The 13,402-nt window shown below is 39.4% G+C and overlaps 1 protein-coding gene across 1 annotated transcript; it reads left to right on the top strand.

Moving 5' to 3' along the window:
* The first annotated feature begins 1,606 nt into the window (after window positions 1-1,606).
* LOC306755858 (polyadenylate-binding protein 1A) lies at window positions 1,607-9,685 on the top strand. Its single transcript, XM_079240415.1, has 15 exons — window positions 1,607-2,381; window positions 3,573-3,766; window positions 3,914-4,029; window positions 4,651-4,790; window positions 4,900-4,994; window positions 5,086-5,223; window positions 7,189-7,284; window positions 7,362-7,634; window positions 7,753-7,843; window positions 7,924-8,046; window positions 8,136-8,278; window positions 8,537-8,621; window positions 8,711-8,841; window positions 9,137-9,227; window positions 9,329-9,685. The coding sequence occupies exons 1-14, from the start codon at window positions 2,189-2,191 to the stop codon at window positions 9,224-9,226; spliced, it is 1,908 nt and encodes a 635-aa protein (XP_079096541.1). The 5' UTR covers window positions 1,607-2,188; the 3' UTR covers window position 9,227; window positions 9,329-9,685.
* The last annotated feature ends 3,717 nt before the right edge of the window (window positions 9,686-13,402 follow it).

Genomic DNA, 13,402 nt, shown 5'->3' with positions numbered 1-13,402 from the left:
ATGCAAGTTAAAAACCTAAATGTACTTCAACTATGTATCAGTCGGATTCCAGCTCCAACATCAGGTCCGTTCTCTTCAAATTTAATGAATGCAAGAAATGAGATGCAAATAAATGGTTAAATAATACCAGAGGATCAAACGGTCAGAAGAAATTATCGATTGTATATGATCAAAGACTTTTATCGCCATTGTCTTTGAACAATTCGGACTAGGAACTTGTTTTGGTGTTAAAGTGCTGAATTAAAAAAAAAAAAAAAACACTGAATAAAATAAAAGTGGATAATTATGGCCTTCTGGTTTTTAAAAAGTTAAGATTCAGTCCCTCTCCCAACATTGTGATTAGATCAAATGGATTCATCATTATAAGTAATAGAATTATATATTAACATTGATCTGAGATGTTTGAAGTTTAAGGAGAACCAAACATTTATGTATGAAGAGAAGCTAGAATTAGTTTTTTGGTAAATTAAGAACATGAGAAATGAAATGACCACAAATAACTTCTTTTTTTCTTTTTTTTTAAAGAACAGATTATATCAATCTGTTCAGTATCTTTACAAGAAAAATAACTTGCAGTGATAAAACAGGTAAATTATCAGATAAACTTCCTTAACCTGATTAAAAATTAGGTATTTAGAAGGAAAGCAATACATTTTCTCCTTGTTTGGTGTAAGTGAAGCTTTTCCAGTAAGAAACATTTGGAACAGAGACAATTTGTCTGCCTTTATTGATGCCGCAAGTGTTGCTTCTCTCTTTTTTTGTGGGGAAACAAATTTAACATAATTATCAGAATATGAATCAGACAAGTCAGTTCAAAAGCTTCAGGGGTTTTTTTTCCCAGAAATTGTTTCCACTACAAGGAATAACATTAAAAAGATGCAGTGGCCTCAGTTATAGTACTCCCCTTGAGACTTCTCACCCTTTGGGGGTGTGTGTGTACTGTATATTATTTGCGTTGCTAACAGCCAATGCACTTTAATCAAAAACATTTTTTGTTGGTAATAAGTAACTAAGTAATAAATAACCATAAGTGTATGACAAGTTTTATGGGGCCCTAAAGAACTGGGGGGCCTAGGCAACCAGGCTGAAAGGGGGAAAAAAATAGATTGTAAATCTAATCGGCCTGAAAGGAAAACAAAAAACAAACTTTTAAAAAGAGACACACGTGGTTTGACAGGCCTAATTTGCCTAATGGTAAGTTCGCCCCTACAGTAGTGGAGTAGAAAGTGCAATATTTACCATGGGGCCCCATGCCTGCCTTTGCCCGGGGCCCCAAATCTCTTAAAATCCGCCACTGTGTGTTATCTGCCACGACAGTAGCTGTGGGGAGGGCAGATACCGCAGAGGAATGCAGACATGCTGCGGCAGCCGGCCAGAAAAAATAACATCACTCTGCAAGCAACAGTCCCCTGATATCACATAGCAAGAAAGAGAGGGCGTCCAGGTTATTAAACCTGATCTATTCACAGATGCGGTAAAAACAATTGTTGAGCTTTAAATGTCTTTACAGAAAACAGCCTGAAGGTATAAAAGAGGAGATATCGCGAGATGTGAGACGTGAATCTCGCTGAGCACGCCGTGGCTTGGAGTGGAAACGAGCTCTGCGGCTCCTCCTTTCATTCCTGTAATCCGTCTGCGTAGGGTGTGCTCCGGAGCTAGTCTCGGCACACATTTTATTATTATGAAACAAACCAAAAGCTAGAAAGCAACGCAGACATATTTTTTATAAGAAAAAAATAAAAAAAAAATCGGTGAAGCAGGATTTAATTTGCCAACTCCAGCAACATAAAGAAGACGCTGCCCTGGAAAGACGGAACGTTAGCATGCTAAGCTACTAGCGTCATTGTCGAAAGCGTGGACAATTAGCCTGATATATTCTAGTTATTTACTCCCTCCGGGACTTTTCCTCCTCTTATCATAAGTTTAGTACTTGATTATTTCTCAGAAGCCAGCTTAGTTTTCTAAGTGACTGCGAACGGGCTTAAATTCTTAGTTGTGACTTGAGCCGTACCGGGTAGGCCACGTTCCGACATTTTGCTAACCGAGCAAGCCCACGTTGCTAGCGTGTCACGTGTCTGAGTTCTTGTAAATAACCTGGAAAACAATTTGATTCTTTCTAATTCTAATCGGGCTGAAAGGCGAACAAACTTTAAAAAAAAAAAAAAGAGGTGAACACACGTGATTAGACATGAATCCCAGCGCGCCCAGCTACCCCATGGCCTCCCTCTATGTAGGCGACCTGCACCCAGACGTGACCGAGGCCATGCTGTACGAAAAGTTCAGTCCTGCCGGACCCATCCTCTCCATCAGGGTGTGCAGAGACATGATCACCCGCCGGTCCCTTGGATATGCATATGTCAACTTCCAGCAACCTGCTGATGGTAGGTTTTAACTAAACACTACATGGCAAGGGCGAGTGGAAGGGATGTGGCTGCAACTGACTCCATTTTGAACATGTTTTTTTTAAATAGGATTTTTTTTTTTAGTTATTTTATTTTTTTATTTCAGAACAAGTGCATGTGAAAGACAAAAAAAATGAAAAGGCCCATTATTTAGGGCCTTCACACAGAACTGTCATGTGCTAAAGGAGTGCTTCAACACTTAGTATAGCCACATTATATATTGGAAAGTTGGAGAACTTCTTTGCAACAAACTTTGTTTATTATATTAACTCTTTGCATTATAACATAGATGAAAAGACAACAAAAAAAAGGGATGTGGCTGCAGCTGACTCCATTTTGAACATGTTTTTTAAATTATTATTCTTAATTAAAGACGGATGCATTTTCAGAACAAGTGCATGTGAAAGAGACCACAAAAAGGAAAAGACATTATTTAGGGCCTTTACACAGAACTGTCATGTGCTAAAGAGTAGTTGTTAGGAGGCTTAACTAAGTAACCCATGTCTTCTTGCAATTAAAAATACTTAGTCTGAATCTGTTTCTGGTATCGTTTATAATGGTCCCCAAGAGTCCAAAGGGTCAATGCTTCCTTCCAGAAGAAGGAAGGGCTATGGTGGCAGATTGTTTTTCACAATTTTAAATTTTTATTTTTTTTAAGTGTCCCTTTTTTTCAATGAAATAAAATTAATCCACTATCAAATTTTTCTCATTTTTATTGGTTTTATTGTTTTTTTTTACTTGTCTTCTTGGACAATAAAAGCAGCAGAATGAAGGTTTGGCTACTGTGTTGTTTTCTCCTAACTGAAGTCAAGAAAAATTACTAGCAAAAAAAAAAAAAGTTTTCCAAAAATGTGTTGTTTTTAATCTACAAAAAAAATCAGTAATATCGAAGAATGTTGAGAATCGCAATTTAAATCGAATCGGCACCTAACAAATCGGAATCGAATTGGCATATGGAAGCATATCATCACAGCCCTAGTGCTACTCTGTGTGATGATGATCCATTTTGCGCATGTGCTGTACATGCTGTGGTAGCATCTCTGTTTTAAGCAGCACTTCACCATCCCTAATGTGACTGTGGTTTCAAACCAAATTTTTTCTTTATATATATTTTTTAAATATTTTAGGTAGTCATTGCTAAATTCACTATCAATGCCATTTTTTTTTCAGCTGAGCGAGCTCTGGACACCATGAATTTTGACGTAATCAAAGGGAGGCCTCTCCGCATCATGTGGTCTCAGCGTGACCCCTCATTGAGGAAGAGTGGAGTCGGAAACATCTTCATCAAGAATCTGGACAAGTCCATTGATAACAAGGCCCTGTACGACACCTTCTCTGCATTCGGAAACATCCTCTCCTGCAAGGTAGGATTGAAATGTGGTCTGAGTTCATGGTTCCTTACTTTGCATGACTGGGATGAAAATGGTTCATTGAGATGTTTTGAATGCATGGTGTTTGTTTTTTTTTACCCCCAATTTTAAAACCTCTTTTTAAAATGTGCCTTTTCCAAGGTGGTTTGTGATGAAAATGGCTCAAAGGGTTACGGCTTTGTGCACTTTGAGACCCATGAGGCTGCTGAGCGGGCCATTGAGAAAATGAACGGCATGTTGCTCAATGACAGAAAAGTGTAAGTGGAGCTTATGTTTAATTTCTGATGAGCATTTTTTCACCTTTTAATCAAGTTTGATTTTGTGTTCCAACAGCATCTTGTTGCAAAATGTTTCAACCTTTTTTTTTTTTTTTTTAAAATTTATTTTACACATAAAGCAACTTGCTGCTGAAGTGTTGAAAGTTAACACGGCTTGCAACTAGCTACTAACTTATTAATTGCTGTATGGTTGTAAAGTTTTTATAGATGGTATAAGGGCCTAAAATTGATCAACTATTGTGATAAATTAGTTGCAAATTTATTTATCTAGCATATTTTCTACATTAAAATGCTTCAGTGTGCTTTACATAATAGAATATGAATCTTTTTAAAAGTCACAAGATGTATAAATGAAAGTACTAAGCATTATTAAAACCAAGCAGAAGCCTTGATAAAATAAAGTATACACTCCAGATTTCATGCATTTTAGCATCAGATAAAGGTTTTATACCTGGATTTAAGTGTCTGCATTTGCTCCAAATTTACTGTAAGCAGACTTTCTTGATGAAGGAAAACTGGTGAAGATTTTCGACAAACATCACATTTATCCGGTAAATTTATAGTTTCCCTTGAAGCCATTTCTAAAATCTTTCATTTCAGGTTTGTTGGGCGCTTTAAATCACGCAAAGAGAGGGAGGCTGAGCTCGGGGCACGTGCCAGAGAATTCACTAACGTTTACATCAAGAACTTTGGAGAGGACATGGATGATGAGAAACTGAAGGAGCTCTTTGGCAAATATGGTGGGTTGACGAGATTAGAGACAAAATATTAACAAGTTAGTTTGTAATTATTATTTTTTTATTTTTTTTGTCTTGAGGAGTTTGTTGATAAACTTCTCTGTATTTGTAGGGCCTGCACTCAGTATCAGAGTTATGACCGATGAAAGTGGCAAATCCAAGGGATTTGGCTTCGTCAGCTTTGAGAGGCATGAAGATGCCCAAAAGGTCCGTATTTTCTCCACTAGTCTCTACTTCTGCTTGTTCTGGATTGTTTCAACGCATTTGTTTCATTGGAGTTGTGATTATTTCACTGCAGGCTGTCGATGACATGAACGGTAAAGAACTGAACGGCAGGCAAGTGTACGTGGGCCGTGCACAGAAGAAAGGGGAACGTCAGAATGAGCTCAAACGCAAATTTGAGCAGATGAAACAAGACCGCATGACCAGATATCAGGTTTGTTGGCTCCAGTTTGTGCTTTTATTTACAGGAATGACATTTAGATGTTGTTTTTATACATTAACCTATTTTCCAAAGGCTAGCGCCATGGAAAAGTGTTTGGGTGTGTCTTGGAATTGATTGCTGGGTATTCTATGTTAAATCTCTCCAAACCAAACCTTCAGCTTGTTTTTGGGAGGTCTTGAAGTTAAGCGAGAGGAATTGTGAATCAAAATGGTCCTTGATATTTTGGAGAATTCAGATGTCATGGCTGACAGATATATCTGGGTCATTTGACTGTTCTGAAAGTTTTGTTGCTAAGCAACACAGACTATTCAGTTGGGCTGATGCGTTGAATGTGTGGATGGTGAAGGGGTCTTTGTGTTCCCTCTCATCTAAAGCCTTAATGACTAAAGATTGTTAGACACTATGAACAGACAGTGTTGTTGTTATTCTCAGTTGGCAAGAACTACAAAGTTCTCTCTAATTAATGTTCTTAAAGAACATCAAGACTTAAATCTGAGTAAAGATGACATGATATAAAACAAGAGACTTAGAGAATATGATCTTGCTCTTGGTCCTGAACCAGAAAGTTAAACGTTCTAAGAAGTACTCACAAGATCTTTAGTTGGGTGGTGGTACGGATAATAGGGCTGCAACTAACGACTATTTTAAAGGTCGACTAGTCACCGACTGTTGAATCGATTAGTCGACGAGTCTGATAAAAAAAAATTTTTTGCGTTTTTCTTTAGCATGAGGTTGCTGTAATTATGTGGCAAATGATAATAAACACGAATAAAAAATGTCTTATGATCAACTTTGATGCTATATATATATATATATATATATATATATATATATATATATATAAAGTCAACATTTTTTTTACTTTAAACCACAGGTGTCACACTCCAGTCCTGGAGAGCCGGTATCCTGAAGGTTTTTGTTGTCTCCATGCTCCAACACACTGACCAAAACTTAAAAACAGGTTGACATGAAGCTGCTGGATGCATTTTATTCAAATCAGCTGTGTTGGTCGAGGGGAACAACAAAAACCTGCCTGATACCGGCCCTCAAGGACTGGAGTTTGACACCCCTGCACATTGGCAGCACTGAAACAGTAAATAAAACAAAGAGCATTATAGTTAAGTACATTCAGTAGTCAACTGCACAGTTTTACAAGAGAACTTTACAATTCCAACAGTCTGAAATCTAACTAATAACATTTATAGCTAAAAATAAAACATTCAGAGTTGTCAAAGCAAACCGAATGAAATGAGCCGCCTCATATCGCAGGTCAGCATCACCAGGACTGACTCTGTGAGGGCTGTCGCCTGCTGCGGGGTCTGTTTCCTCTGCAGAAAGGGCTCCATGGAGACTCTCTTCTTCAGACTGCATGCATTTAATTTAAAATACTTTAGTCAGTCAGACAATACGTTTAATCTCTGATGGCTCAGTCTGCTAGTTAGCGTAGAAGCTGATCTTACTTAGGCGAATCAGACTGTTTATTTAAATACCTGACGTGCTTCCTCTTTAAATGTTCATGCAGCACCGACATGCTGCCATGATAAGCAGGGTCTGCTTTGCAAACTTGCAGGAGATCTTTTTGTTTTCCATGTCCAGACTTAAATGTTCCCAAACTTAAGACATTTTGGTATGCGTTGTTGTGGACGCCGCCATTTCTGTGTACGTTACCACCCAACAGAGACGGCTTGCGCACGCCTGCGACTCTCTACAGAGATTAGAATAAAACAGATGCCTCACTCTGTTGGAAAAACAAGTCTGGCAACATAGTCGACAATGGAATTATAACTATTTTTATTGTTTTTTTTTGTCAACAACGTAGACGAATCGTTGCTGCCTTAACGGATAAGTCTTCAGATTAACACCCGGTTTTGTGATTTCATTCCAGACTTGTTTGTAAGAGCTTACTTTATTTTAACATTGCAGCAATGTTCTCTTATTGTGTTTGTGTTATATCAGGGTGTCAATCTGTATGTGAAGAACTTGGATGATGGCCTGGATGATGAACGTCTCCGTAAAGAATTCTCTCCATTTGGAACCATAACAAGCGCAAAGGTAAAAACCGAGTACTTGTATGTCGTTAAAATGACAAACTTGACTGCATGTTTTACTGGAATATTTTCCCCCTGCAGGTGATGATGGAGGGCGGTCGCAGCAAAGGCTTCGGCTTTGTGTGCTTCTCGTCTCCAGAAGAGGCCACTAAAGCTGTGACGGAGATGAATGGGCGTATTGTGGCTACCAAGCCGCTGTATGTGGCTCTAGCTCAGAGGAAAGAAGAGCGGCAGGCTCATCTAACCAACCAGTACATGCAGAGGATGGCCACTGTCCGTGCTGTGCCCAACCCTGTTCTTAACCCCTACCAGCCTGCACCACCCTCAGGCTATTTCATGGCGGCTATCCCACAGGTAAGCATGAGGACGCCAACGATTCTTCTTTAGTTTCACTTGCATATTTAATGAAGAAAAATGGTGCTTTAAAAGCAGTTTTAAGGTATTTGCCTTTAATGAGTCTTTGTCTTCTCAGGCCCAGAACCGTGCTGCATATTACTCTGCCAACCAGCTGGCCCAGCTCCGCCCCAGCCCACGTTGGGCCACTCAAGGAGTGCGTCCTCAGCGTGAGTGGCCTGACATCGGTTCATCCTTCAGACTGAATAATAATCATGTCTGTAATTGATTGTTGTTTTTTTTATTTCAGATTTCCAGAACATGCCCAACGCAATGCGGCCATCAGCACCGAGGCCCCAGACCTTCAACACCATCCGCGCTACCACTACTACCAACACCCAGGTCCCACGCATGATGGCTTCCCAGCGAATGCGTAAGTCTGTTAGTGAAGAAGATTTCCTCTGTTATTACTTGAGGTTTATGCAGATTTACTCAGGTTCCTCTCTTCCTGTGTCCCGGCAGCCACTCAGGCTCTCAGCCAGCGCCCAGCCAGCGCCTCTGCTGCTGCCGCCCCCGTGCGTGCCATGCCCCAGTACAAATACGCTGCCGGCGTGCGCAATCCTCAGCAACACATGGCCTCGCAGCCACCGGTCACTATGCAGCAAGTAAGCACCACTGCTTCTACTTTCAGTGTAAAAACATTTAGGGACTTTAATTTCCACTGGAGACGTGGGCATTCTTAGGAAAAAGACAGGAATGTGCAGGACTCAAGTTCAGTTTCTCTCACTACACTGGGAGGGAAAAAAAAGTTGAAATTACAGACATAAAGATTGTTAATAACAACCACGAACATGTCGGTTTGATAAGTGATGATTTTGTTTGCAGAGCTGGATAAAAATAGTCTAAAATTGATTTTCTTTTAGCCTGCTGTCCACGTCCAAGGCCAGGAGCCCCTAACTGCCTCTATGCTGGCTGCCGCCCCCCCTCAGGAACAGAAGCAGATGCTGGGTTAGTACAGCAGGGATTACAGAACCATTCGGTCATTTATTGGTGTTTGTTAAATTTTTATTAAATCTTGAACTCTTTTTCCATTCCAGGTGAACGTCTGTTCCCTCTGATCCAGAACATGCATCCCAGTCTGGCTGGCAAGATCACTGGTATGCTTCTGGAGATTGACAACTCTGAGCTGCTTCACATGCTGGAGTCACCCGAGTCCCTGCGCTCAAAGGTCAGTTCCTTCCTCCATATTTGACAGAATTGTTTATCTAAGGTGACAAGATTGATTGAAAAGTTTATTTGAACATAAGGAAATCTAAAAACAAAAACAAGAAAAAGACAACAAAACAAAACATAGAAATAAAAGATGACAAAAGGTTCAAAAGGAGTGGGTAGAAGCATAAGTTTATATGTAATCCCACCCCAGATGATTATGAAAAAGCTCTAAAGTAGATTTTTAATTTTATTATGAAGAGTTTAAAGCTAAAAGCTCTGTGTGCAGTTGTTCAGAACATGTTTTGTTGCAGGTGGATGAGGCTGTGGCTGTACTTCAGGCCCATCAGGCCAAGGAAGCGGCTCAGAAGTCCACCACGCCTGCTGGAGTACCCAGCGTCTAAGGTACGTGTGCATGACTTTTATTCCTGATGAGTTGAAAGGACAGAATATACATTAGATCCTGTAACTTCTACAGTCTGCATTTCTTTCCTTTTGTCTTGCAGATTGAGCATTTTGAAACCTGCTTCACCGATGGAAAAAGAAAAAAAAACCTTAAACATTGAAAAAGCTAAAACTCTGAAAACATCGCAAAATGATAAATTATTTCTTAAAAAAAAGAAAACGATTGACTCTGCCAGGTCTAGGGATGGTTTGACTAGACCTTGAACATAAATAAAAATTTGTTGGAAAAAAAAATAGAAAAAAGATAAAATTAAAATGATAAAATTTGAATGCATTCCTCTGTTTTATGTCATTTTACTGTGTCAGTGCTCGGATATTCAGCCATGTTCAGGAAGGTGGGAGCTGAGCATTTTGAAGGTTTGTATCGTAAACTACTGGCTGTAATAAATTGTCATTAAAACTAACGGGCCTCTTTATTTCACCAAACTCTGTTAAACCTGGGTTTACATTTGTATCAGCGCTTATTGATGAATAGACTACCGTTTTCCACCAGGTGTCGCCGTCGTTCAGGGCCGCTGCCACCGATTTGACCCATATGTTTAAGTGAGAGATTTAAATCTTCACACTTGATTCACGAAGAAGTTTAATTAATTCCACCATATCATCAGTCTTTAGGTTAAACTGGGATTATACCAGTAATTTACAAGTTCTCAGCTACTCACAGCTTTTAGTTTATTTCAATGTACAGATCTAAAACCTGCTGGGTCGTATTAAATATTTTAGGATCACCAATCCAAACTGATTACGTCATTGTTTCCTTGAATGGATGCCACATCAGATGATCCCAAACTAAAGGTTGCTGGTAAGATAAGTGGTTAATGGGCCGGAGCTCATTTAATTTGGCATGCAAAGGTCAAACTTTGATGAAAGAATTGAAAATAGACGCTTGTTTTTGGTTGGATTTTGCTGTGGAAACCATGGACTGCTGTATTCCCCTTCATTATGGTTCCTGGTTGTCATCTGTTCACAATGCCTTGCAGCTTCTCTAGCTTCTATCGATGCGTTCACTCTCTGGCACTGAAAATAGAGTATAGTCATAAATATTAATGGCAGGGAAAATGCCCTTTCTTCCATCTTGTTTCATGGAAATCCTCTTCCAACCAGAGCAGCGTCAGAATGGATGGCAGTCTTCTCTATGCCATGTAGTTCCAAAATATGGAGGAAAAAAACAGGCAGGCAACTATAAAGCCGTGAGGAGAAATGTGATTTTAATCATTAAATCATCTCAAGTAGCTACTGTATGTCTGTGATCACATGCAGTCAGTGACCTCACATCAGCCATTAACTGGACATGTTTGTAAACCTGGAGGAGAACATGGATGACCCAAATCAGTCACTTTAGGGATGTTAAATGTTGGTGTTGACACTTTACATGTCTCCATTTGGACAGGCATCTAGAAAACACCCTCAGTAATGTGTTTTCAGAGGATTCCTGATGCTGGATCTAGTTGTGTTCGTTAAAGGCAGCGAGATGAGACTGTTTTAAAGCCAGACGGTAAAATCCTAAATTATACACTGAAAAACTGGCAGCTGGAGAACATGCAGCATATCACTGTGAGGATTTTGTCGTGTGATCTGCACATACAGGAGAAAAACCCTCATCTTACCCTAGATTCCTGCTATCACATGATTCCTACAATCTGGTCCAGGTTGTTTTGTTTTTTTCTTTCTAATTAGGAATTCCTGTCCTAAATTCACAGAATATTTTGAACATGCTGGTGGGAAAGTGAGTTTCAATAATAATCACACCTGTGCAATTCCACTGGCTTCGTCACTTCCTCTTTTGTCCCTTCATTTTACACGCACACACACAAGGCTTGCATATAGTCCTCTGTAGCTTGGATTAGGTTAGTCTGTCTGAAGCTGTCCTGTCTTCCAGATCATCAACAAATACTCTTGTATTATATGAATGTCCCAGACCTTAGTAAAAATAAGGAAAATGGTTTAACATTCATGTGGGTTTAAAAAAATCTGGGCCCATATCTCATCAGCTCACTATATATTGTGAAATCAATGTGTTTTTGTACATTTGGTCATCTGTATGACGAGCAAAATTTATGTGTATTGCTGATAATGTAGCTCCCATTAAACTTCTGGTTTTATGAATTAGTAAGTGGTATATATGGGAAGAGAGGCTTTTTAAGCCCCCTTTCTTTAGCACAACTTCAGACTTGAATGCCCTTCCGTTACGCTGAAGCTTCCTGCAGAAAGTTTATAGTTACTTTGACATCAGCTACAGTAAGAGTGGATAAAGGGATACATAAATGCTAAACAATACAGAATGTGCAGATTAATGGTTGTAATGAAATAAAATAAGTAAAGACAGTAAAAGTATGGAAATGTTAAAGTAATAGTAGGGTATTGCATGCTGTCCACTACAAGGGAAATGGAGACATTAATTTAAATAGTCACTGTACCTTTCTACATTTAATTTTATATATCTATTTCTGTCACTCTAAGTTTTACAACTCAACTGCAACATACTACTATTACTACAACTTATAATCATACATATATATATATATATATAGAGAGAGAGAGAGAGAGGTGGTATTTGTAGTAATAGTAGTATGTTGCAGTTGAGTTGTATAACTTAGACTACCTATAATCTGATAGATAGATAGATGGATAGATAGATAGATCTATATCAGATTATAAGAAGTAGTTGTAGTCATAGTAGTATTTTGCTGTTGAGTTGTAAACCTCTACATGTAAGCAGAAGGCAGTAGTGCGCATGGTAGTCTGTGAAGATCTCGCGATACGATTTGAATTTCTGAAGTAGAACGAGAACTGTGAACAACAGAGCAGTTCTGTAGAAGCTCGGCTCGGAACGGAGCGGATAGGTGGGACCAGAGATAGAGGAGAATAAGTACCACTGCCTGTCTGGAAGTATTCCGTGGCCCTGCGGCGACACCAGCGATCCGGTAGTGGAAACGTTTGTGAAGGGTTTGTTGGTTGTTGTGTCACCGGAACAAGTGTCACCAGCAGCAGACGGTAGGTTGTCTCCGTGTGTAGGCAGCTAACCCTGCTAGCCGCTGCTAACGCTCCCTGTGTTTGCCTGTTAGTTCGTTAGCTCTCCGGTAGCCGTCAGTAATACAGACTAACGGGGCATCTGTTGTTATCCTGCTGTATTTCCACTGTAACGCCCAGTTAAAGACCTTTTCCACCTTTTAAGAAACTAATACTTTACGTCTTTTGATACTAAACACAGTTAACAATGTTGCTCATCTAGTTACTCTTAGAACAAGGTGTGGAAGTTTGAGATGGAGGCGTTATCCAAACGGCAACAGTTGTTAATGTCAGTTTTATATGCTGAACTGGTCAACAGTACTGCTGGTGACACTGGTCAACAGTCTTACTGGTCAACTGTACTACTGGTCACCAATTTTACTAGTCAGCAGTACTACTGGTCAACTGCGTTACTCGGCAACAGTGTTACTGGGCAACAGTATTACCGGTCACCTGTGCTACTGGGCACCAGTTTTACTGGTCACCAGTACTAATATTACTGGTCAACAGTAACTGCAGACAAACGACGGTTGATGATGGAAAAATACAGGCGGCTGTATGATCTTGGTTAAAGACAAAAACTACGATCGGAAGAAGATGTTGGAATTTCAAAGTGCTTTGTTATGTTGTTTCTTGCCACAGGAAATATCTGATAGACTTATGTGGTAGGTGACCAGTCTGGTGCTGGGAATTTTAAACTTCTTGCTTATGTTTTATTTCTCTGTATTGTGAAGGTTGCCGTTCAGATGACTGTCCCATCATTTTAATACTGTCAGTCTATGATTAGAGTCCTTTCACTTTGAGAGGCAATGAACACAACCTAGAAATGATTTGCAACTTTGATGTCTGGACTCATGCTTGCAGTTTGGCTAAAGGCTGGTAAATAATTACTTTTTACTTGGAGGATCCACAGCAATTTTAAAGAAAAGATATGGGGAAAAATACTTCGTAATCAATCTTAATGAAGTTATTGGTTTTTTTGTGGCTCCTATGTAAATTAGTTCTACATGACATGTTTCATTTGTGAATAACATTTGTATTTTTATGTCATACAAATTCAACTGAAGCTCTTTAGCCATATGTCACCCCATCCCTAAATTAATCTC

The sequence above is a fragment of the Telmatherina bonti genome (assembly GCF_933228915.1).
Source record: "Telmatherina bonti genome assembly, chromosome: 5".
Classification (NCBI taxonomy): Eukaryota; Metazoa; Chordata; class Actinopteri; order Atheriniformes; family Telmatherinidae; genus Telmatherina; species Telmatherina bonti.
This window is presented reverse-complemented; position numbering and strand designations above follow the sequence as displayed.